Source organism: Bombina bombina, chromosome 2, assembly GCF_027579735.1.
Source record: "Bombina bombina isolate aBomBom1 chromosome 2, aBomBom1.pri, whole genome shotgun sequence".
NCBI classification, from domain to species: Eukaryota; Metazoa; Chordata; class Amphibia; order Anura; family Bombinatoridae; genus Bombina; species Bombina bombina.
Genome location: NC_069500.1, coordinates 38,344,874 through 38,371,334, shown reverse-complemented (window position 1 = coordinate 38,371,334; position 26,461 = coordinate 38,344,874). Strand labels below are relative to the sequence as shown.

General features: G+C 41.3%; 1 protein-coding gene across 1 annotated transcript in view; it reads right to left on the bottom strand.

Moving 5' to 3' along the window:
* The window catches only part of KIF24 (kinesin family member 24), a 135,333-nt gene that overhangs the window by 48,340 nt on the left and 60,532 nt on the right, over nt 1-26,461 (bottom strand). Inside the window, exons 10-11 of the mRNA XM_053701036.1 lie at nt 24,892-25,001; nt 9,899-12,016 (exon numbers count right to left, since the gene is read on the bottom strand). Coding sequence (XP_053557011.1) covers nt 9,899-12,016; nt 24,892-25,001 — 2,228 coding nt within the window. The remainder of the gene's footprint in view (nt 1-9,898; nt 12,017-24,891; nt 25,002-26,461) is intronic.

Genomic DNA, 26,461 nt, shown 5'->3' with positions numbered 1-26,461 from the left:
AATCCTATTCTGTAACCCTGAGACACTATGTCCACCTCCCAAGGGCCTGGGATATTGTGTATCCAGGCTTGACGAAAAAAAGAGAAAACCTGATCCATAAAGAAAATCAGGGGCAGAACCTTCATGCTGATTTAGAGTCAGCAGAAGGTTTCTTGTTTTGTTTTCCCTTATTCCAGGGCTGGTTGGATTTCCAGGTTGATCTGGTTTAGATAATGAAGAGAAGGACTTTTGTGCCTTAAAGTTACGAAAGGAATGAAAATTAGAAGTCTAACGACCTCTAGGTCTGTTCTTTTTGTCCTGAGGTAGGAAAGATACCTTTCCACCCGTAATCTCTGAAATGATCTCAGCCAGACCAGGTCCAAACAGAGTCTTTTCCTTGTAAGGCAAAGCCAAAAGCTTGGCATTAGAAGAGACATCAGCCGACCAAGATTTTAACCACAAAGCTCTGCGAGCTAGAACAGTGAAGCTAGACATCTTAGCTCCCAGATGAATTATCTGCATATTGGCATCACAGATAAAAGTATTGGCCAATTTAAGAACTTTGATCCTCTGTAATAAGATCAGATAACTCTTCGCACCAATAAGATGCAGCTCCTGCAACCGTAGCAATATTCGCTGCTGGTTGCCACTGTAACCCTTGATGAACATCTTTTTTAATTAAGCCTCTAGCTTCTTGTCCATTGGATACTTAAAATAGCAAATATCCTCTATAGGAATGGTAGTTCTCTTAGCAAGAGTAGAAATAGCTCCTTTTACTTTAGTAACAGTGCGCCATGAGTCACGAATAGAGTCGGCCACAGGAAACATTTTCTTAAAAACAGGGGAAGGAGAAAAAGGAACCCCTGGTTTGTCCCATTCCTGAGCAATAATTTCAGACATCTTCCTAGTGACAGGAAAAATCTCCTCAGGAGATGGGGAATCATAGTCTCTATCCAATTTTGAGGACTTTGTGGGGTTGATAGCAACCACCGAGTCATCCAAAGTAGCTAGAACCTCCTTCAAAAGTAAACGGAGGTGCTCAAGCTTAAATCTAAAATTAACTTCTTCAGATTCTGAAATTTTTTCTGCTAAAGTGTCAGAGTCTGAGCTGAAATCTCACCTTCAGGAGCTACTGAAGTATTATCATCAGCATCTGAGTGGCGAATGCAGTTCTAGAATCAGAAACCTTAGCATCAGGCAAGTGTTTAGATTTTCTCTTACGCTTACCCAATTAAGGGAAAGCTGACAAAGCCACTGTTACTGCAGAAGAAACCTGAGCGTCAAAATCCCCAGGTAAATAAACACCCCTAGGTGGATGAGAGGACACAGAAGGCACAGTATGAGAAACAATTAAGGCTTGGGACGTTTGAGGAGAAAGCTGAGGCATATCACGCACAGCATTATCCTCACTTTAGGCTCAGAAGGGAGTAATTTGTCTTTAAATTTTAAAGTCTTAGATAAACAAGAACAAAATTGCATAGGCAAAACAATTTGGGCTTCTAAACAAAGTAAACATGTATCCATGGAGCTGGACTGATACTGTTGTAAATCCATAGCTAATAATTCCCACAAGTAATAGGCAATGAAATAACATAATTTATGCTTACCTGATAAATTTATTTCTCTTGTAGTGTATTCAGTCCACGGGTCATCCATTACTTATGGGATATATTCCCTTCCCAACAGGAAGTTGCAAGAGGATCACCCAAGCAGAGCTGCTATATAGCTCCTCCCCTCACATGTCATATCCAGTCATTTGACCGAAACAAGACAAGAAAGGAGAAACCATAGGGTGCAGTGGTGACTGGAGTTTAATTAAAATTTAGATCTGCCTTAAAAAGACAGGGCGGGCCGTGGACTGAATACACTACAAGAGAAATAAATTTATCAGGTAAGCATAAATTATGTTTTCTCTTGTTAAGTGTATTCAGTCCACGGGTCATCCATTACTTATGGGATACCAATACCAAAGCCAAAGTACACGGATGATGGGAGGGACAAGGCATGAACTTAAACGGAACGAACCACTGCCTGTAGAACCTTTCTCCCCAAAACAGCCTCTGAAGAAGCAAAAGTGTCAAATTTGTAAAATTTTGAAAAAGTGTGAAGCGAAGACCAAGTTGCAGCCTTGCAAATCTGTTCAACAGAGGCCTCATTCTTAAAGGCCCAGGTGGAAGCCACAGCTCTAGTGGAATGAGCTGTAATTCTTTCAGGGGGCTGATGTCCAGCAGTCTCATAGGCTAAACGTATTATGCTACGAAGCCAAAAGGAGAGAGAGGTTGCCGAAGCTTTTTGACCTCTCCTCTGACCAGAGTACACGACAAACAGAGAAGAAGTTTGACGAAAATCTTTAGTTGCCTGTAAATAGAACTTCAGGGCACGGACTACGTCCAGATTATGCAAAAGTCGTTCCTTCTTTGAAGAAGGATTAGGACATAATGACGGAACAACAATCTCCTGATTGATATTCCTGTTAGAAACTACCTTAGGTAAAAACCCAGGTTTAGTACGCAGAACTACCTTGTCTGAATGGAAAATCAGATAAGGAGAATCACAATGTAAGGCTGATAACTCAGAGACTCTTCGAGCCGAGGAAATAGCCATCAAAAACAGAACTTTCCAAGATAAAAGCTTAATATCAATGGAATGGAGGGGTTCAAACGGAACCCCTTGAAGAACTTTAAGAACCAAGTTTAAGCTCCACGGAGGAGCAACAGTCTTAAACACAGGCTTAATCCTAGCCAAAGCCTGACAAAAAGCCTGGACGTCTGGAACTTCTGCCAGACGTTTGTGTAAGAGAATAGACGGAGCAGAAATCTGTCCCTTTAACGAACTAGCAGATAAGCCCTTTTCTAAACCCTCTTGTAGAAAGGACAATATCCTAGGAATCCTAACCCTACTCCATGAGTAACCCTTGGATTCGCACCAATATAAATATTTACGCCATATCTTATGGTAAATTTTTCTGGTAACAGGCTTCCGTGCCTGTATTAAAGTATCAATAACTGACTCCGAGAAGCCACGCTTTGATAGGATCAAGCGTTCAATCTCCATGCAGTCAGCCTCAGAGAAATTAGATTTGGATGTTTGAAAGGACCTTGTATTAGATGGTCCTGCCTCAGAGGTAGAGACCATGGTGGACAGGACGACATGTCCACTAGATCTGCATACCAGGTCCTGCGTGGCCACGCAGGCGCTATCAGAATCACCGATGCTCTCTCCTGTTTGATCTTGGCAATCAGTCGAGGTAGTATCGGAAATGGTGGAAACACATAAGCCATGTTGAAGACCCAAGGGGCTGTCAGAGCATCTATCAGCGCCGCTCCCGGGTCCCTGGACCTGGATCCGTAACAAGGAAGCTTGGCGTTCTGGCGAGATGCCATGAGATCCAGATCTGGTTTGCCCCAACGATGAATCAGTTGAGTGAAGACCTCCGGATGAAGTTCCCACTCCCCCGGATGAAAAGTCTGGCGACTTAGAAAATCCGCCTCCCAGTTCTCCACGCCTGGGATGTAGATCGCTGACAGGTGGCAAGAGTGAGACTCTGCCCAGCGAATTATCTTTGAGACTTCCAACATCGCTAGGGAACTCCTGGTTCCCCCTTGATGGTTGATGTAAGCCACAGTCGTGATGTTGTCCGACTGAAATCTGATGAACCTCAGTGTTGCTAACTGAGGCCAAGCTAGAAGAGCATTGAATATTGCTCTTAACTCCAGAATATTTATTGGGAGGAGTTTCTCCTCCTGAGTCCATAATCCCTGAGCCTTCAGGGAGTTCCAGACTGCGCCCCAACCTAGAAGGCTGGCATCTGTTGTTACAATTGTCCAATCTGGCCTGCGAAAGGTCATCCCCTTGGACAGATGTACCCGAGAAAGCCACCAGAGGAGAGAATCTCTGGTCTCTTGATCCAGATTTAGTAGAGGGGACAAATCTGAGTAATCCCCATTCCACTGACTTAGCATGCACAATTGCAGTGGTCTGAGATGCAGGCGCGCAAATGGTACTATGTCCATTGCCGCTACCATTAAGCCGATTACTTCCATGCACTGAGCTACTGATGGGCGTGGAATGGAATGAAGGACACGGCAAGCATTTAAAAGCTTTGATAACCTGGCCTCCGTCAGGTAAATTTTCATTTCTACAGAATCTATCAGAGTCCCTAGGAAGGAGACTCTTGTGAGTGGTGATAGAGAACTCTTTTCCACGTTCACCTTCCACCCATGCGACCTCAGAAATGCCAGAACTATCTCTGTATGAGACTTGGCAATTTGAAAACTTGACGCTTGTGTCAGAATGTCGTCTAGATACGGAGCCACCGCTATGCCTCGCGGTCTTAGCACCGCTAGGAGTGAGCACAGAACCTTTGTAAAAATTCTCGGGGCCGTAGCTAACCCGAAGGGAAGAGCTACAAACTGGTAATGCCTGTTTAGAAAGGCAAATCTTAGGTACCGATAATGATCTTTGTGAATCGGTATATGAAGGTAGGCATCCTTTAAGTCTACTGTGATCATGTATTGACCCTCTTGGATCATGGGTAGGATGGTTCGAATAGTTTCCATTTTGAATGATGGAACTCTTAGGAATTTGTTTAAGATTTTTAGGTCCAAGATTGGTCTGAAGGTTCCCTCTTTCTTGGAAACCACAAACAGATTTGAGTAAAACCCTTGCCCTTGTTCCGTCCGCGGAACTGGGTGGATCACCCCCATTACTAAGAGGTCTTGTACACAGCGTAGAAATGCCTCTTTCTTTATTTGGTTTGCTGATAACCTTGAAAGATGAAATCTCCCTTGTGGAGGAGAAGCCTTGAAGTCCAGAAGGTATCCCTGAGATATGATCTCCAACGCCCAGGGATCCTGGACATCTCTCGCCCAAGCCTGGGCGAAGAGAGATAGTCTGCCCCCCACTAGATCCGTTTCCAGATAGGGGGCCCTCTCTTCATGCTGTCTTAGGGGCAGAAGTAGGCTTTCTGGCCTGCTTGCCCTTGTTCCAGGGCTGGTTAGCTTTCCAGCCCTGTCTGTAACGAGCAACAGGTCCTTCCTGTTTTGGAGCGGAGGAAGTTGATGCTGCTCCTGCCTTGAAGTTACGAAAGGCACGAAAATTAGACTGTTTGGCCTTTGATTTGGCCCTGTCCTGAGGAAGAGTATGACCCTTACCTCCAGTAATGTCAGCAATAATTTCTTTCAAGCCGGGCCCGAATAAGGTCTGCCCTTTGAAAGGAATATTAAGCAATTTAGATTTAGAAGTCACGTCAGCTGACCAGGATTTAAGCCATAGCGCTCTGCGCGCCTGGATGGCGAATCCGGAGTTCTTAGCCGTTAGTTTGGTTAAATGTACAACGGCATCAGAAACAAATGCATTAGCTAGCTTAAGTGCTTTAAGCTTGGCCATAATCTCATCCAATGGAGCTGTGCGAATGGCCTCTTCCAGAGACTCAAACTAGAATGCCGCAGCAGCAGTGACAGGCGCAATGCATGCAAGGGGCTGTAAGATAAAACCTTGTTGAACAAATATTTTCTTAAGGTAACCTTCCAATTTTTTATCCATTGGATCCGAAAAAGCACAACTATCCTCCACCGGGATAGTGGTACGTTTAGCTAAAGTAGAAACTGCTCCCTCCACCTTAGGGACCGTCTGCCATAAGTCTCGTGTGGTGGCGTCTATTGGAAACATTTCTCTAAATATCGGAGGAGGGGAAAAGGGCACACCAGGTCTATCCCACTGCTTGCTAATAATTTCTGTAAGCTTTTTAGGTATAGGAAAAACGTCAGTACACACCGGTACCGCAAAGTATCTATCCAACCTACATATTTTCTCTGGAATTCCAACCGTGTTACAATCATTCAGAGCCGCTAATACCTCCCCTAGCAATACACGGAGGTTCTCAAGCTTAAATTTAAAATTAGAAATCTCTGAATCCGGTCTCCCTGGATCAGATCCGTCACCCACAGAATGAAGCTCTCCGTCCTCATGTTCTGCAAATTGTGACGCAGTATCAGATATGGCTCTCACATCATCAGCGCGCTCTGTCCTTAACCCAGAGCTATCGCGCTTGCCTCTTAATTCAGGCAATTTAGATAATACCTCTGTCATAACCGCAGCCATGTCTTGCAAAGTGATTTGTATGGGCCTCTCTGATGTACTTGGCGCCACAATATCACGCGCCTCCTGAGCGGGAGGCGAAGGTACTGACACGTGAGGAGAGTTAGTCGGCATAACTTCCCCCTCGTTGTCTGGTGATAATTTCTTTACAGATATAAATTGACTTTTATTTAAAGTGACATCAATACATTTAGTACACATATTTCTGTGGGGCTCCACATTGGCCTTCAAATATAGTGAACAAACAGATTAATCTGTGTCAGACATGTTTAAACAGACTAGCAATGAGACTAGCAAGCTTGGAAAATCTTTTCAAATAAGTTTACAAGCAATATAAAAAACGCTACTGCACCTTTAAGAAGCACAAAAAATCGTCACAGTTGAAATAACAATGAACCAAATCAGTTATAGCAACCAAATTTTCACAGTAAATGTATTAAGTTAGCAAAGCATTGCACCAACTAGCAAATGGATGATTAACCCCTTAATACCCAAAAACGGATAATCAATTTAACAATTAATGTTTTTATCACAGTCAAAACACACTGTCACAGGTCTGCTGTGACTGATTACCTCCCTCAAAATGAATTTTGAAGACCCCTGAGCTCTCTAGAGACGTCCTGGATCAAGGAGGGAGAAGCAGGAAGACTGTAACTGAATTTTTACTGCGCAAAAAAGCGCTAAAATAGGCCCCTCCCACTCCTATTACAACAGTGGGAAACCTCAGTTAACCATTTCTATATAGAAATAAACGACAGCCATGTGGAAAATCAAGTAAAATAAAGTAATGGATGACCCGTGGACTGAATACACTTAACAAGAGAAACAAAAATAAAATGCTTTAAATTTTATAAAAGGTTAACAATTAAATGAGGGAAGAAAAAAAAAAACTTTAAGACCAAAAATACCTCAGATTGTCTGAGGTTCCTACCGGCAAGAAAATACCCCACTAGTAATAGGAATGGACTCTGACTTGCTCAGCAATACGATCCGATGAGGACACCAAATGTAGCCTCCACTTGAAGAGCTGAATTCAACTGCAAATCAGTCCGCTAAACCGGAAGTGCGGGTGTCACGTGACCGGACTGAAAATAAAGTGTGCAAAAATTTCTCTGGAGAGAGAGAAAGGCGCCAGTTAAAATCTACTGTCTGTAAAAACGGCATAATCATCTAATACACAGAAGAGCAACCGCAAGTAAAAAACAACGCTTTGGCTTACCAGCCTAATATCCCAAGCCTTACACATGTCTCTATAAAAAAAATTAAAGATCTGACATCCCAGCCCATTGAAAGAACTCTGTCTCTTTCATATCTCAAAATTAGGAATAACTTATCCCATATTGAAAAGTGCCAATAAAAATGTGCCCATGTGAATCCTCAAATTAATCAAGGATTAACATAGCAAAAGGGATCTGGAGAAGGATTAACCCCATAAGTGCTGCTGTCTTTCATTACCTAGAAGGCAAAGGCACTTACCTCAGATCCTACTGCATAAGAGATGTTGATCCTCAAGGTGTGGCAGGCACTACGCTCCCTGTCATGGACCTGTAGGAAAAGAAAGAACAGAGTAACCAACTTTGGCTTTCCACCACTACTCTTACTCAAGAGATTGACGTGGACACAGCTAGACCCCAATCCTTGCTTGCAGGGAAAAGTACTCAGAAAAGGATTAAATTCTTCAGACACTAACTTCGCACAACCTCCATTGACAGAGGCAAAGAGAATGACTGGGGGTTATGGGTAAGGCAGTTACACCTAACAGCTTTGCTGGGGTGCTCTTTGCCTCCTCCTGTTAGCCAGGAGTTGAATATCCCACTAGTAATTGGATCGACGTTGTGGACTCTCCATGTGATCGGAAAGAAAAGTAACTTATAACCCATAATTAAATTATAAACAAAAATAACATCACCAATATGATATAAATGTATATATCTCCCACTGATACAAAAGGTCCAGTTAAAGAGTCTATAAAAGTCCTGAGTTTAGCGGATTGACCCACAAATCAGACAGCCACCAATTCAGTGCTCACTAGGTTCTGTGTGCATAAATCTATAGAAAAACATAAAACAAAAAGAGGGGGAGCCCAATGTTGCAGTATCTTTAAATGGATATCACACTATTAAATCACTTCACATGACGTATTCACCATTTCCAAAGCACTAATACATAGTGCTGATGACACCTTCTGAAACTTTATGCTTACTGTCACTTTAGGAGCTAAAGAATTTAATTGAAATATCAATTTTAAGATGAATGTAATTAAGCCCTGTAAATAAGGGGTACAGCCATTAAAGGTTTACCAGCTCTGTTAAGCTTGGCTGTTTAGCTGACCTCTCCCCTGAGACCTCATATTTCCTGCTTGTGAAGATGGCTAACGCACTGCAGAGCTGTTTAAGTTAAATAGGTAAATATAAAGTGACAGTAAAACATTTAGGTATTTTTTTCTTTTTAAAAGTGCCCAAAGTGAATGAAAAGGTTATATAGGTTTTGTGGTAAGTGTATCTACTGTATGTCCTCAGCATTGATATGTACACATGATTCACATAGCCTAATAGCCAGTGCAGTGTACTTACCTGTTAGCACCTTCGTTGGCCGTGCTTACCTCAGCTGTAGAAAACGGCTTCCAGCAGACAGGCCCCTTTGAGGCAGGGCAAGCACAATGCCAAGGATCTGGAAAGGATTTTACAAGATATAGCACATTGTAGCCAAGGGGATTGGTAGACAAGTCCACATTTCACCTGGGAGGCTGGTTTCATCTCCACACTGTGAGAAGAGAATCACTGCCTAGCTAAAACTCCTGTCTTCCCCTCTGCACTTCCTAGGAGGGGGAAATGGGTCTCAGATTGGTTAGAAAACCCCTCTTAATGACATTTAAATCAGCACATCAGATTTTACCTAACTCCATCTTGGAGGCAAAAATTTGACTGAGGGATTATGGGAAAGTGAGACAGATTAAAGCTCTGGAATGTATGGGTGTTTTTGCCTTCTCATAACGGGCTAGAATGTAATCCCACATGTGATGTATGGTAGACTCTCACCATCTTATGAAAGAAATACACATTGTGGTGCAACATTATTCAACTCAAATTATTTGTAGGCTAGAGATAGAAATATTTACTAAACAAAATGTTACAAATAACAGCAAAAAAAATCCATGACTACTCAATATGTAGCAGTTATAATGGTCAGAACTTCAAGTTACCGTGCATGCAAGGTTCAGCAGTTTTATGGTAACCTTATTGATTCATAATAGGTTGCATCCATTATGGCAGTCAAGGGGTTATGCCCAACCAATCACTATTCGAATGGCACCATAATCTCGTTGATATACAAAACAATGTACAACACTGTCTTGAAATTCCAATAGGATAATGAGATGGGGATATATTAGGAAATAGGGAGAGAGGTATCCATTAAAGATCTTCTCAGAGAGCAGAGGTACAAGAAGTGACAGTAGGAGTGACAGGGTGGCTAAGGCACAGTGTAAAAGAATTACAGAATCTTACTTATTGCCTAATGTCTAAGCCTGCATTCTAAGTCATTTTTCTATGCCCTCCTGTAGAGAAGCATCATAAAAATGAATTACAAAATAAAAACCGACTATAATGTTGTAAGTTAACTACTTAATTACTGAATATAAAAATATTGCTTCAAAAATATAAATTTAAAAAGGGACATTAAACCCAAAATGTAACCCCCAATGCTCCAGGGAGGCTAGGTTGCAGAGATTGTTTGATCAATGCACAATGTGCCAATGTAAACATTTTTAAAGGTTGCAAAGCTTAATAGTGTATATATAATGTTTAAATACAAAACATACCGTGCTCTTTCAATGGCTCTCGCATGTGGGCTTAACGTAGCCAAGGCAGAAGTTGGGCTGTCTATGGAGGGCCTGATTCTAGGACTCTTCTGTGTCACTGCATTTTCACTGCATGATAAAGGTTCTTTGGCATTTTTTTGAGCAAACATATATTTCATAAGTTTATTTTTTAGGTGTTCGAGTTCAGAATCTTTAATAGGCAACATGAAAGAGTCTTCAAAAGAGTCAATAGATTTTGTTCCTTCAAGTTTCTGAACCTTTGGGGTACTTTTAAAAAATGTCATATTATCTGTAGTCTCCTCAGTATCGGCATCATAATATTGACTGAACAGATGATCATGTGCAGTACAAACAAAAGCTAAAGAAGTATCCCTTACATTTACAGAGTTATTTGTGCTACAACCTGATAGCCCTAAGTTTTCCTCTTGTAATAAACCTTTATTATCTTGTGAAGAGCCTAATGAATTACAGTGATCAGGGTCATCCCATTCTTGTAACAGCCCACTAGGAGAATTATGCAAATTTAAACTTTTATTATACCTAAGCACATGTTTGACAATCTCAGACACATTCTCTCCAGGAGATTTATCAGTACTTCTTTCACCGGCAGAATCCAATGACCAGACTCCTTTAGAGTTTAGATATTTTGCCCTATGCTCTGATTTTGCAGACAACGGAGATTCCACAGACCAGTTGTCCTGAAGAAGAGAAACACTTAAAGGGGCCATTATAGCAGACACAGACACTTCATCACAATGTTGTTCAGCAGTTTCTTCTAGCACATTCATTCTGTCCTTTTCACTTGCTTTAGAAACCATTATGCAATCTGATCGATCACTTTGTTCCTGTAATTTTGATAAACTATTGATAACATTTTTTCTCTCCATATTTTCAATTTCTGATGAATATTTTACTTTCTGTACAGAATGTGTTATATTCTCATGAGAAGAGTAAGGTTTTTCAGGTGTATTACTGACTTCTGATAAATTAAAGGCACTACTGGAATCTACTGAATTCCAAAGGTTTTTCCGTTCATTGTAATTATCATAAGCAATTTGTTCTTTGTTTACGGAGAACCCAGAACCATCGTCATATCCCCAGCTAAAGTTTTGATTGCCTTTGTGAGATTCTACAAGGGTCATTTGAGGTTCCCTTTCAATTACCTTTCTATTTTCTGTTCCAGGTGATTCTTGATGGAGAAAAAATGAAAGTTTTTCACGAACTACTTCCTTTCTCCTTTCTTTAGGGTTGGAGGCATATGAGAAAGAGTCTTCACTAAAGTCACTGTCATCAAGGTCTTCAAGACGCACTCTTTCTTCATTCGGAGACCCTGAAGTAGGACTGCCACTCTCTATTCGGACCTCTTGCACCTTGTATTGATTCATTGTTTTTCTTAATGGGTGACATTCCAATTTCTGCTGAAGAATAGGAGGTTGTTGAAACTGCTGGTGGTAATATCGTAAATGTTGCTCCCTTTCTTTCTGTTGTGGAAGATTGCTAGTCCAGCATTCGAAATGAATATCTGTCTGTCTGCTAACACTATCAGAATCTGTGCAATCAGAAGGTGGTTTATAATTCTGCTTTCCAGGAACCAGTCCACATCTAGACACAATTTGCTTCTGCACTGGTTGTATGGATCTTTGCAATACCGTTTGCTGAAGACCAGTCTGAATTTTATTTTGTTGGTCATCTCTCGTTTCAGTAACTGGTTCGCTTTTAACACTAGAATTCTTGTTTGCAGCATTTTTATACTGGAAAGATTGTTCCTCTGTCTTCTTTTTCCCATTATTTTCTGATTTTACAATCCCTTTAATTGGAGTAGTATGACCGAGCCACACATGACTTAAATTCCCTTTACATGCAGCAGTCTTGCTCATGAATTTTGGAGTGGATGAGAGGGGAATATTTGCTGGATAAAAGACGGAAGGGTATGTCTTAGGTTTTGCCGAACAGGAGGTAGAATTGATTTGTAATCCCAGTTTTACTTTCTTTGGTGAAACCTTTTCTCCAAGAGTTGAGAGAGAGTTCTGTACACGTTTTGGAGAGGCTGGTGCATCCGATCTGACTCGATTTAAGCAAGATGAAGAACATTTAATTCCTCTTTTTAGCTCTTTAACCCTAAAATAAGAAAGAGAAAAATAAAGTATAAGAATTACAAAATGGGCCTTAATTGTCACCAGCTAATTACACACATATTTGAGTTATATTTTCTGGGTGAGTAATTTTCCTAGATGAATGGTCATTTTAAAGGGATACTAAACCCAATTTTTTTCTTTCATGATGCAAATATAGCAGGCAATTTTTACTAACTTTCTAATTTACTCCTATTATCAAGTTTTCTTCGTTTTTTTGCTATCTTTATTTCCAAGCAATTTTAAATGATAAATTTAAGATAAAAGGGGTTATTTGTAAAAAATTCAATACACTCCAGCAGGTAAAATGGTTTATTGGAACACATAAAAGGGGGGTGAGGTTTACAGTACACTATCCCTTTAACTGTGAAGGAGAAGAAAAAAAAAAAAGAATTATTGCCAAGTAAAAATCTTATTTTCACATTTAATGCCAAGAACACATGATAGTGATTTAGAATATCTCACAGTAATAAAAAGGTGTATATGTAACACAAACTATGATTAGAAAATAATTCTTTCCTATGGCATGGAGAGTCCACAACGTCATTCCAATTACTAGTGGGATATTCAACTCCTGGTCAGCAGGAGGAGGCAAAGAGGACCCCAGCAAAGCTGTTAAGTGTAACTTCCCTTACCCATAGTGCCCAGTCATTCTCTTTGCCTTTGTCAATGGAGGATGTGCGAAGTCGGTGTCTGAAGAATTTAATCTTTTTAATGGGTACTTTTCCCTGCAAGCAAGGATTGGAGTCTAGCTATGTCCATGTCAATCTCTTTAGTAAGAGAAGTGGTGGCTTTTAGCAGTTAGAAGGCGACGAGGTAGTCTTTACTTTACTTCTAACATTTATGGTACCCCTATATAGAAAACCAGGGTCGGTTACTCTCTTTTCTTTTCTCTCCATGTCCCTGCCAGTGGTCGATTGAGGCTGTCAGACTGGGAAGTGCTGGGTCTGCTCCACAGCAGAAGATCCTGGAGGGTAAATCTGTTTATATCCTTATTTAAACCCTTCCCTTGGCGTAGGTATAACTATTACTGTCATCAGGGAAAGGGAGGTCTTTGAAGGGTGACCAACTGGCACCTCAATTGCCCTCTTAGATGGGTCTGGAAACCTTAGTTATATCCCCGGTTGGGGATATCTGTTGTTTAGAGCAGCGTGGATCTACCGGCATTACTTAAACAGGCTCTGGTTCACTCATTATTTGGGTGTTTCCCTCTGACATAACTCAACTACCCTCATAGTTTTTTTTACAGTGAAAAATGAATAAAGGGGTTGAGGCTTTTATTTATTTTTGTGTGGACCTTTATAATGGAGCATCTACACTCTAGCTTCTTTAGCTGGTATGTTCCTCATTACAGCAGTGGCACCTCCGGCTTCAGTAGAGGAGGATACCGCTGACTGTGTTATGCATATATTTTTTATAACATTGATGTGCGCCAATATCTGATGCTGCGGCAGCTTCTCCAGCTAGATGAGATGAGTGTACTGCCGGCCTTCTTTAGAAAATATTCTCTGGCAGTGCTATTTTATGCAATCACAATAAGCCAATACTCTGACTGAAAGGTTTTCCCACATGAACCTGCAAGCCCATATTACGCTCCTAACGCAGCACTCAGTTAGGATGCTTGCATAATACGGTGCTGGCTAATGCATGCGCCTTTATTATTAAGATGCTAGATAGCGATGACCACATTTGAAGGGTTTCTCCCCTCATCTGTTATCGAGTTGGTGCACTAAGCTTCAGGTGTTTAGCTTTTGTGTCAGTTCTATTTTATTATATGCGGCTATGTACCTTTATCCTCATTTAGAAGACTGCCACTGTGGACGGATACTATGGCGCAGCTAGTCAGCTATGCGGTGGAGGAGCCGCAAGCGTTCGCTCTGCTGGATAGGAGACGTATGGTCTGTGTTTGTTTTCAGAGCTGTGAGCGTTGGGCTCTATACAGAATAATTGTGTTTCTTTTGTTCCAACCTCGACTACATAAGTGAGATCCGCTTCGGCGGACATACATTTCTGTTGGTGCCATTTTGGAAATAGCTTTTCTATTTCCCACTATGAGCAGTGAGGTTTGCGCTTTGAGCGCATTTTAAATGTCTTCATCACATAATGTTAAGTACGATCTCCATGTGAGCCTCATTTAAACCTATTTAGCCTGGACCTTAATTTATTCCCCTCCTAAGGTATTTTATATCAGTTTTTTATGTGTACTGATAATACTGCCTCTAGGATATGAGGGATGAGTTTTTTATTATGGGAGTGTTTATTATAATAAATCATTTTATTTCTCATGATTTATTTTCTCATACTAAATATTGTGTTTTTACTAGTATTTGTCGCCATCTGGTGGCAACTTATTGCTAATGCATGTTCCTTTATTATATTGTCATGTATTAAGGTGCATATAGTATTATACTAATGGTGATTACAAATTTCTACAGTTTATGCATTGTAACTGTATGTTTATTAAAGGGACACTGAACTCACATTTTTTCTTAAAATGATTCACAGAAAGCACGCAGTTTTAAATACATTTCCAATTTATTTGTGTTATCTTATTTGTTTTGTTATCTTTCTATGCTTTGTTGAAAAGTATACCCAGGTAGGCTAAGAAGCTGCTGATTGGTGGCTGCATGTATATGCCTCTTGCCATTGGCTTTCAGCAAATTCCCAGTAGTGCATTGCTGCTCCTTCAACAAACGATACCAAGCGAATGAAGTAAATTAGATAATAGAAGTAAATTGGAAAGTTGTTTAAAATTGTAGAATCTATCTAAATCATGAAATAAAAATGTTGGGTCTTATGTCCCTTTAAAGATTGTCACCCTGTTCATGGTTTATCCCTTTCCTTTTTAAGTATAGGTATATACTGGGCATTGTTATCAATATGATGTCTAAATATCCGGTCTCCCATTCCTGTATGTTTTAGGGATTATCTCCATCTTCATGGTTTATCCCTACCTTTCTACAGTACGGTTTAATTAGAGTATGTTTTAAACATTAGGTCTACTTATATTATCCTTCTTTTCTACAGTAGAATATACGATTGCTGTTATAAGCACTAGAGCTGCTTATCTTATCTTGTGTCAGCTGTGCATATTTAAGTCATAAGTAGGACAATATTAGTATTTACATGATTTATTTTCCTCCTACCATAAAAATATCTTCTGGCTATTGTTATAAGCTTTTTTTTGGCTTATCTTTCCTGTTGAACATATTACATATATGAGTTAGGGATTATCCATATTTTATTTTTTTTCTGCGGGAGAAAAATATATATACAGGAGATTGTTATTAATCTGAAGACTTGTGATTCAGTGGGTAAGTCTCCAATTTACCAGCTGGATTCCGGTTTTAAAGGGACACTGAACTCACATTTTTTATTTCCTGATTCAGATAGAGCATGCAATTTTAAGCAACTTTCTAATTTACTCCTATTATCATTTTTTTTTTCATTCTCTTGGTATGTTTATTTGAAAAGCAAGAATGTAAGTTTAGAAGTCGGACCATTTTTGGTTCACAACCTGGGTTGTTCTTGCTGATTGGTGGCTAAGTTCACCCACAAATTAACAAGTGCTGTCCAGTGTCTGAACCAAAAATTGTCTGGCTCCTTAGCTTATATGCCTTCTTTTTCAAATAAAAATAGCAAGAGAATAAAGAAAAATAGATAATAGGAGTAAATTTGAAAGTTGCTGCTCTATCTGAATCATGAAAGAAAAAAATATGGGATCAGTGTCCCTTTAACCCTAGCTATTCTTACAGCTGTGTATTCAGCAATGCTATGGCATTTAGGGGAAGTCTGTGTAAAGCAGGCTAGAGTATATAAGTAAGTCATTATCTCATTTATAGTATGGGTTTAGGGATTATCAACATTTATTTGATTTATCTATATCCGGATTCATTATGATTCAGTATAGGTATATATGGTTATTTTTATAAGCATCATAATTGCTTAATTTGCTCAATACATTTTAAATGTATGCTCTAGGGATTCTTTACTCTTTTTTTTTTTTTGTCCCTTTCCTACCGTAGATGATTCAGTTTAGAGGTTATAAGCTTTACCCGGATTATCTTATATATTCTTCTGTTCTCTTTTAAATCATACCTTTCTCTGTTTTGTCTTTTAGACAAACACTTCAGATTTGTAGCCCTAATTTTTGGACTAAGCCTCTACTCCTCGAATCTTACAGGGGTTCGATGGGGCTCTTCTGGCACTAGCCAGATGTTAAGGAGTTATGGTGGCATCTGTCCTGGACTATATCTTGGTTCAGGTGCCTTCTTTTCATTTTCTAACATGTTATTGTCTATTCTACGTACCCACGGGTGGAAAGTGAATCTGGAGAAGAGTTCCCTGGTGCCAGACACAAGGGTGTGTTTCTTAGAAATGATTATAGATTCTCTGTCTATGAAGATTTTGCTGCCGAAGGTCAGAAAATCCAAACTTCTGACTTTCTGCCTGTCACTTCAGTCCTCAACTTGTCCATCTGTGGCTCAGTGTATGGAAGTAATTTGTCTGATGGTTGCTTCCATGGACATCATTCCGTTTGCTCGGTTCCATCTGAGTCCCCTACAGTTAAGCATGCTCAGACAATGGAACGGAGACTACTCGGACCTATCGCAGAGGATAGCTCTGGTTCCCCTAAGAAGAGTCTCTATCTTGGTGGATTTCACAGGACCATCTGTCTCAGGGTACATGCTTCCTAAGACTATCCTGGGTGATTGTAACCACAGATGCCAGCCTTTCAGGCTGGGGAGCAGTTTGGGATTCTTTAAAGGCTCAGAGTCCTTGGACTCAGAGTCTTTTATTCCCATAAACATCTTGGAGTTGGGAGCAATTTACAATGCCTTATCAGCCTGGCCTCAACTAGCTTTAGTCTGGTTTATCAGATTTCAAATCGGACAACATCTCCACGGTGGCTTACATCAATCACAAGGGAGGAACGAGTTCCTTAGCAATGGAGGTGAATCGCATTCTCCAGTTGGCGGAGTCTCACTATTGTCTCCTCTCCGCATCCCAGGGGTGGACAACTAGGAGGTGTTTTTTCTGAGCAGACAGACACTTCATTCCAGGGAGTGGGCTCTCCACCAAGAGGTTTTCAAATTATAACTCTCAGGTGGGGGGTTCCGGAGTTGGATCTGATGGCGTCACATCTAAAACGCCAAGCTTCCAAAGTACGGTTCAAAATCAAGAGAGCCCCAGACCGCTCTGATTGATGCTCTAGCGGTGCCTTAGAACTTCAGTCTGACATCTGTTCCCTCCGTTTGCTCTCCTTCCTCTATTCATTGCTCGTATCAAGCAGGAGTGGGTATGTTATTCTAATAGCTCCTGCATGGCCTTGCAGGATCTGGTTCACGGATCTGGTGAAGATGTCTTCTCTTCTATCTTGGAGGTTACCTCTGAGGAAGTACCTTCTACTTCAGGATCCATTCCTCCATCCAATCTAGATTCTCTGATACTAACTGCATGGAGATTGAACGCCTAGTTCGGTCTAGACGTGGTTTTTCTGAAGCGGTCACTGATACTATGCTTCAGGCTTGTAAACCAGTTACTTGCAGGATTTACCATAAGGTATGGCATAAATACTTTTTTTGGTGCAAATCTAAGGGTTTCGCCAGGAGCCGGGAGAGGATCCTCAGCATTTTATCTTTTCTTCAGGATGACCTGGAGAAAGGGTTGTCAATAAGTACTCTGAAGGATCAGATTTCTGCACAAATGTCTGGCAGATTTTCCAGATGTTCAAGCTTTTGTTCAGGCCCAGGTCAGAATCAGGCCTGTGTTTAAACCTGTTGCTCCTCGGAGTCTTAACCTAGTTTTTAAAGTTTTGCAGCAGGCTCTGTTTGAGCTGATGCATGCTGTTGATATAAAGTTGTTATCTTAGAAGGTTCTGTTTCTCCTTGCTATTTCTTCTGCTCGCAGAGTTTGAGCTTTCAGCTCTGCAGTGCGATTCCCCCTGCTTTATGTTTCATGCAGATAAGGCGGTCCTTCGTACTAAATTGGGGTTTCTCCCTAAGGTGGTGTTGGATTGAAACATCAGGAAATTGTTCCTTCTTTTTGTCCTAATCCTTCTTCTCATAAGGAACGTCTTTTGCATAACTTGGATGTTATGCATGCTATAAAATTTTCCTACAAGCTACTAAAGATTTTCGGCAATCTTCTGCCCTGTTTGTTGTTTTCTCTGGAAAGCGTAAGGGTCAGAAGGCCTCTTCTACGTCTCTTTCCCTTTGGTTAAGAAGTATGATTCGTTTTGCTTATGAGACTGCTGGACAGCAGCCTCCTGAGAGGATTAAGGCTCATTCCACTAGGGCTGTCTCCTTATCTTGGGCTTCTAAAAATGGAGCTTCTGTTGAACAGATTTACAAGGCGGCAACATGGTCCTCTTTGCATATTTTTTCCAAATTCTACAAATTTTATACTTTTGCCTCGGCTGAGGCCTCTTTTGGGAGAAAGGTTCTTCAAATGGTGGTGCCTTCTGTTTAGGTCCTCATGTTCATTATGTGTCCTCTAGTAATTAGAATGACGTTGTAGACTCTCCATGCCATAGGAAAGAAAACAAACTTTATGCTTACTTGATAAATTTCACTCCAAATGTGCTGAGTAAAAGACTAAGTAAGTTTAGAAAACACAAGACCCAAACGAAGAAGCCCTCAACAAGAAACAAAACAGACTGTATTGAGCTTAGGAATGGAGTAGATAAAAAAAAGCAGAAGGTAACAAGTCAAAATATTACTTTTCTCAGTATAAACCAATAACAAATTAGTAATCATTTTTGCATATGTGACCATGAAAAAACAGAATTTATGCTTACCTGATAAATTACTTTCTCCAACGGTGTGTCCGGTCCACGGCGTCATCCATTACTTGTGGGAAATATTCTCCCCCACAGGGAAAGGCAAGGAGAGCACACAGCAAGAGCTGTCCATATAGCTCCCCCTCTGGCTCCGCCCCCCAGTCATTCGACCGACGGTTAGGAGAAAAAGGAGAAACTATAGGGTGCCGTGGTGACTGTAGTGTATAAAGAAAAAATTTTCAACCTGATTAGGAAACCAGGGCGGGCCGTGGACCAGACACACCGTTGGAGAAAGTAATTTATCAGGTAAGCATAAATTCTGTTTTCTCCAACATTGGTGTGTCCGGTCCACGGCGTCATCCTTACTTGTGGGAACCAATACCAAAGCTTTAGGACACGGATGAGGGGAGGGAGCAAATCAGGTTACCTAAATGGAAGGCACCACGGCTTGCAAAACCTTTCTCCCAAAAATAGCCTCCGAAGAAGCATAAGTATCAAATTTGTAGAATTTGGCAAAAGTGTGCAGAGAAGACCAAGTTGCTGCCTTACATATATGATCAACAGAAGCCTCGTTCTTGTAGGCCCATGTGGAAGCCACAGCCCTAGTAGAGTGAGCTGTGATTCGGTCAGGAGGCTGCCGTCCGGCAGTCTCATAAGCCAATCGGATAATGCTTTTCAGCCAGAAAGAGAGAGAGGTAGCAGTAGCCTTTTGACCTCTCCTCTTACCAGAGTAAACAACAAACAAAGATGAGGTTTGTCTAAAATCTTTTGTTGCTTCTAAATAGAACTTTAAAGCACGAACAACATCTAAATTGTGTAATAAACGTTCCTTCTTTGAAACTGGATTCGGACACAGAGAAGGAACAACTATTTCCTGGTTAATATTCTTGTTGGAAACAACTTTTGGAAGAAAACCAGGCTTAGTACGCAAAACAACCTTATCTGAATGGAAAACCAGATAGGGAGGATCACACTGCAAAGCAGATAATTCAGAAACTCTTCTAGCAGAAGAAATAGCAACCAAAAACAGAACTTTCCAAGATAGTAACTTAATATCTATGGAATGTAAAGGTTCAAACGGAACCCCTTGAAGAACTGAAAGAACTAAATTTAGACTCCAAGGAGGAGTCATGGGTCTGTAAACAGGCTTGATTCTAACCAAAGCCTGAACAAAAGCTTGTACATCTGGCACAGCTGCCAGTCGTTTGTGTAACAAGACAGATAAAGCAGAGATCTGTCCTTTTAGAGAACTAGCTGACAACCCTTTATCCAAACCTTCTTGGAGAAAGGAGAGAATCTTTGGAATTTTAATCTTACTCCAGGAGAATCCCTTGGATTCACACCAGCAGATATATTTTTTCCATATTTTATGGTAAATCTTTCTAGTCACAGGTTTTCTGGCTTGGACCAGAGTATCTATCACGGAATTTGAAAACCCACGCTTGGATAAGATCAAGCGTTCAATTTCCAAGCAGTCAGCTGCAGAGAAACTAGATTTGGATGTTCGAATGGACCTTGTACTAGAAGATCCTGTCTCAAAGGTAGCTTCCATGGTGGAGCCGATGACATATTCACCAGGTCTGCATACCAAGTCCTGCGTGGCCACGCAGCAGCTATCAGAATCACCGAGGCCTTCTCCTGTTTGATCCTGGCTATGAGCCTGGGAAGGAGAGGAAACGGTGGAAACACATACGCTAGGCTGAACGACCAAGGCGCCACTAATGCATCCACTAGAGTCGCCTTGGGATCCCGTAGCAAGGAATCTTGAAGTTCTGACGGGACGCCATTAGATCCATGTCTGGAATGCCCCATAATTGGGTTAACTGAGCAAAGACCTCCGGGTGGAGTTCCCACTCCCCCGGATGGAAAGTCTGACGACTCAAATAGTCCGCCTCCCAGTTGTCTACTCCTGGGATGTGAATAGCAGATAGATGGCAGGAGTGATTCTCTGCCCATTGGATGATCTTGGTTACTTCCTTCATCGCTAGGGAACTCTTTGTTCCCCCCTGATGATTGATGTACGCAACAGTCGTTATGTTGTCCGACTGAAATCTTATGAACCTGGCTTCCGCTAGCTGAGGCCAAGCCAGGAGCGCATTGAATATTGCTCTTAGTTCCAAAATGTTTATCGGGAGAAGTGACTCTTCCCGAGACCATAGGCCCTGAGCTTTCAGGGAGTCCCAGACCGCGCCCCACCCCAAGAGGCTGGCGTCGGTCGTGACGATGACCCACTCCAGTCTGCGGAAACTCATTCCCTGAGACAGGTGATCCTGGGTCAACCACCAGAGAAGTGAGTCCCTGGTTACCTGGTCTACTTGAATTTGGTGAGACAAGTCTGTATAGACCCCATTCCACTGATTGAGCATGCACAGCTGTAATGGTCTTAGATGAATTCGAGCAAAAGGAACCACGTCCATTGCTGCGACCATTAGTCCTATTACTTCCATGCACAGAGCTATGGAGGGTTGAGGAATAGAATGAAGAACTCGACAAGCGCTTAGAAGCTTTAGCTTTCTGACTTCTGTCAGGAAGATCTTCATTTCCACAGAATCTATTATTGTTCCCAGAAAAGGAACCCTTGTGGACGGTGACAGTGAACTCTTTTCTATGTTCACCTTCCACCCGTGAGATCTGAGAAAAGCCAACACAATGTCTGTGTGGGCCCTTGCTTTGGAAAGAGACGCCTCTTGGATTAGTATGTCGTCTAGATAAGGTGCTACAGCGATGTCCCTCGGCCTTAGGACCGCTAGAAGGGACCCTAGCACCTTTGTGAAAATTCTGGGAGCGGTGGCTAAACCGAATGGAAGAGCCACAAACTGGTAATGTTTGTCCAGAAAGGCGAACCTCAGGAACTGATGATGAGTTTTGTGGATTGGGATATGCAGATACGCATCCTTTAGATCCACGGTAGTCAAATATTGACCCTGCTGGATTGTCGGCAATATTGTCCGAATGGTCTCCATTTTGAAGGATGGAACTTGTTTAATATCTTTAAATCCAGAATTGGCCTGAAAGTTCCCTCTTTTTTGGGAACCACAAACAGGTTTGAGTAAAAACCTAGACCTTGTTCCCCAGAGGGGACTGGGTTTATCACTCCCTTCTTTGATAGGTCTCTTACACAATGTAAGAATGCCTGTTTCTTTATCTGATCTGAAGATAAGCGAGACAGGTGGAACCTTCCCCTTGGAGGAAGTCCCTTGAACTCTAGAAGGTATCCCTTGGAGACTCTCTCTAGTGCCCAGGGATCCGGAACATCTCTTGCCCAAGCCTGAGCAAAGAGAGATAGTCTGCCCGCTACCAGATCCGGTCTCGGATCGGGGGCTACCCCTTCATGCTGTCTTGGTAGCAGCAGCAGGTTTCTTGGTCTGTTTACCCTTGTTCCAGCCTTGCATGGGCATCCAAGCGGGTTTGGGCTGGGCCGTGTTACCTTCTTGTCTAGCGGCAGTGGAGTTATTAGCCGGTCCGTTCCTGAAATTGCGAAAGGAACGAAAATTAGACTTGTTCTTAGCCTTAAAAGGCCTATCCTGAGGGAGGGCATGGCCCTTACCCCCAGTGATGTCTGAAATAATTTCCTTCAATTCCGGCCCAAAAAGGGTCTTACCCTTGAAAGGAATATTAAGTAACTTAGTCTTGGACGACACATCTGCCGACCAGGATTTTAGCCAAAGCGCCCTCCGCGCTACTATAGCAAAACCTGAGTTTTTCGCCGCCAATTTCGTTATTTGAAAGGCGGCATCCAATATAAAGGAATTAGCTAATTTTAATGCGTGAATTCTGTCCATGACTTCTTCATAGGAAGTCTCTTTCTGGAGCGACCTTTCTAGTTCCTCGAACCAAAAGGACGCAGCTGAAGTGACAGTAATAACACACGTAGCTGGTTGAAGCATGAACCCTTGCTGAACAAAAATCTTTTTAAGCAATCCTTCCAATTTTTTATCCATAGGATCTTTGAAAGCGCAGCTGTCCTCTATAGGAATAGTGGTGCGCTTCGCTAGTGTTGAAACAGCTCCCTCAACCTTCGGGACCGTCTGCCATGCGTCCCTTCTAGGGTCTACTATGGGAAACATTTTCTTAAATATAGGAGGTGGGGAAAAGGGTACACCTGGCTTCTCCCACTCCTTTTCCACTATGTTCGCTACCCTTTTGGGTATTGGAAAAGCGTCGTCGTGCACTGGGACCTCTAAAAATTTGTCCAATTTGCACAACTTCTCTGGTACTACAATAGAATCACAGTCATCCAGAGTAGCTAATACCTCCTTTAGCAAAGCGCGGAGATGTTCTAGCTTAAACTTAAATGCTACTATATCAGGTTCTGCCTGTTGAGAATTTTTTCCTGAGTCTGAAATTTCACCCTCAGACAGCCCTTCCCTCACAGCCAATTCCGATTGATGTGAGGGTAAAATAGATAAAGCATCGTCAGCGTCTGATTGTTCATCCCTTTTATCTGTATTTAAAACTGAACAATCACGCTTTCTCTGAAATGCTGGCAGTTTGGATAAAAGATTTGCTATAGAATTATCCACTACTGCTGTTAATTGTTCCATAGAAATAAGTACTGGCGCGCTAGGTGTCGCCTGCGCGGGCAAAGCTGGTGTAGACACAGAAGGAGAGGATGTAGAACTATCCCCACTACCTTCATTAGATAAATCATCTTGGGCAACATTATGAAATGTAACAGAGCTGTCCTCATTTTGTTTGGACGCTATGGCACAATTATCACAAACACTCGAAGGGGGAACCACATTTGTCTCTACACACACAGAACATAGGTTATCTGATGGCACAGACATGTTAAACAGATTTAGGCAGGCAAACAATGCAATAAAAACGATTTTAAACAAAAAAGTTACTGTCTCTTTAAATAATAAAATGACACACTTTATTTCTGAATGTTCAAAAAACTATGAAGGCAATATCAGATTTTTCTGAAATTTGGACCCCAGTGTCTTAATGCTTAGAAAGTATTGCACAGCAAATATGGAGACTCTAGCTCTTAAAACAAGCAAACCGGAGCTAATTGTTGGATTTAACCCTTTTTATACACCACAATCCCTGCTACAGCATTGCTGTAGCTTTTTACCTTCCTTAGGGGTCAACCATCCACAGAAATAAGCCTTCTGGAGTCACTTTCTGAGCCACAGGACCCTCTCACATGGAACTGCATGCACTGCCTTGAAATCAAAATGAGGCCTCCTCCCTCAGTACACTAGAGTGAAGGGGCCTTCCTGACTAGACTTAGGTGTCTAAAGCAAGCCAGATCAATAAAAAACGTCCCCAAGTGTATATGAGCTTATAAAACATTTCAATTGCCATCATATTGTAATAAAAAACAATCGATTTGGCCCCTAACAGTGTCTACCAGCATAAAAATCAAAAGGGGAAGCCTGTTATCTTTTTTGCTGAGGTGAAAGAAAAATGGCTTACCGTTTTCCCTGAGGGGAAAAATGACTGTCATCTAGCATTAGCCTGTGTTGTTAGAAGGAGACTTGTCATACCTGAAGCAGATAAGTCTGCAAACTGTTACCCCCAACTGAAGTTCTCTGGTTTCAACAGTCCTGCATGGTAACAGAAATGGATTTTAATTACTTGTGCTAAAATCATAGCCCTCTTAAACAGAAATCTTCATCACTTTTCTGTTGTAGAGTAAATAGTACAAGCCAGCACTATTTTAAAATAACAAACTCTTGATAGAAGAATAAAAAACTACAACTAACACCACAAACTCCTCACCATCCCCGTGGAGATGCTACTTGTTCAGAGCGGCAAGGAGAATGACTGGGGGGCGGAGCCAGAGGGGGAGCTATATGGACAGCTCTTGCTGTGTGCTCTCCTTGCCTTTCCCTGTGGGGGAGAATATTTCCCACAAGTAATGGATGACGCCGTGGACCGGACACACCAATGTTGGAGAAAAAATGTGATAAAATGAAATAGGCTCATTTATTTACAATTAAACATATGCATATTTTCTATTACATGCAGAAGTGTAGTTTTAACCTAACGACCCTGCTGAGTAATTCATATGAAGTTACAACATTGTATAGGAACAATTTATAACCTTGTTTAATTTGCTGTGTACTCACCTGTCAGCGTAACGTAATGTGTTCAGTGTGTGCTCTGTAGCTACGTGACTTGGAGACACATTAGCGATCATGCAGGTCTTGGAATTCCCAATGAATGAGTCCTTTAACACCTATAATGATTACAAGAAAGTAAAGGCCTTGTGACTAAAACAAAAGAAAACTCAAAACTGTGCGATTATATACGGTTTAATAAGTCTGTCTTAGATAACTAATATTTTACCTCACAATCGGCTAGATTACGAGTTTTGCATTACGGTTTTAACGCTTAAAAAATTGCCATTTCAGCATAAAAACAGTAACGCAGCCATTACAAGTCGTGTCGGTATAGCGATTCCGCAAGCATTTTAGCCTGCAACGCAACATCAATACTGCACAAAAAAAAAATATTAAGATTTTGCATGGGATTTCCATAGCGCCGTTATTACAGGTTGCGCAGTAAGGCTAAAATGCTTGCGTTACAGCCTATACTGACACGATCTATACCACCATCTGAGAGCAGTAGTTATGGATTTTGTGTAACAAAAATGTTTCACAAAACTCATAACTAAAACTGTTACAAAGTACACTAGCACCCATAAACTACCTATTAACCCCTAAACCGCAGCCCTCCCGCATCGCAAACACTATATTAAACCTATTAACCCCTAATCTGCCGCCCGCCCACATCCCCGCCACTATAATAAAGTTATTAACCCCTATTCCGTCGCTCCCCGACACCGCCGCCACTAACTAAACCTATCAGCCCCTAAACCACCAGCCCCCCACATCGCCACTACTAAATAAACCTATTAACCCCTAAACCACCAGCCCCCCACATCGCCACTAATAAATTAAATTATTAACCTCTAAACCTAACAACCCCCTAACTTTATATTAAAATTACAATATCCCTATCTTAAAATAAATTAAAATAAAAATGAAAAAACACACACCAATTAAAACCCCCCATAAATATACACATTAAAAAACCTAACACTACTAAAACAATTAAAGTCTAAAATAAAAAAATAAAAAAAAATTAAGAAAAACAACAAACACTAAATTATGAAAAATAAACAAAATTATCAAAAATAAAAACAAACAATTACACCTAATCTAATAGCCCTATAAACCCCCCCCCCCCCCCCCCCCCCAAAAAAAATAAAACCACCACCTAGCCTACAATAAACTACCAATAGCCCTTAAAAGGGCCTTTTGTATGGCATTGCCCTAAATAAAAAATAAAAAAAGCCCAAACCCTAATCTTTTTTTTTTTTTTTTTTTAAAGTTAAAAAAAAAACCTAGCACTAACCCCCGAAGATCCACATCCATCCTCATCCAGGCGGCGTCTTCTATCTTCATCCCGGCGGCACGGAGCGGATCCATCCTTGAAGACATACGGCGCGGAGCTTCCTCTTCATACGGTCACCATCGTACACTGGATCTTCAATGCAAGGGAGCCTTTTCAAAATGACGTCCCTTGCATTTCTCTTGGCTGATTTAATTCTTGAACTTCAAATCAGCCAATATGATGAGAGCTACTGAAATCCTATTGGCTGTTCAAAACAGCCAAAAGGATAAGAGCTAATGA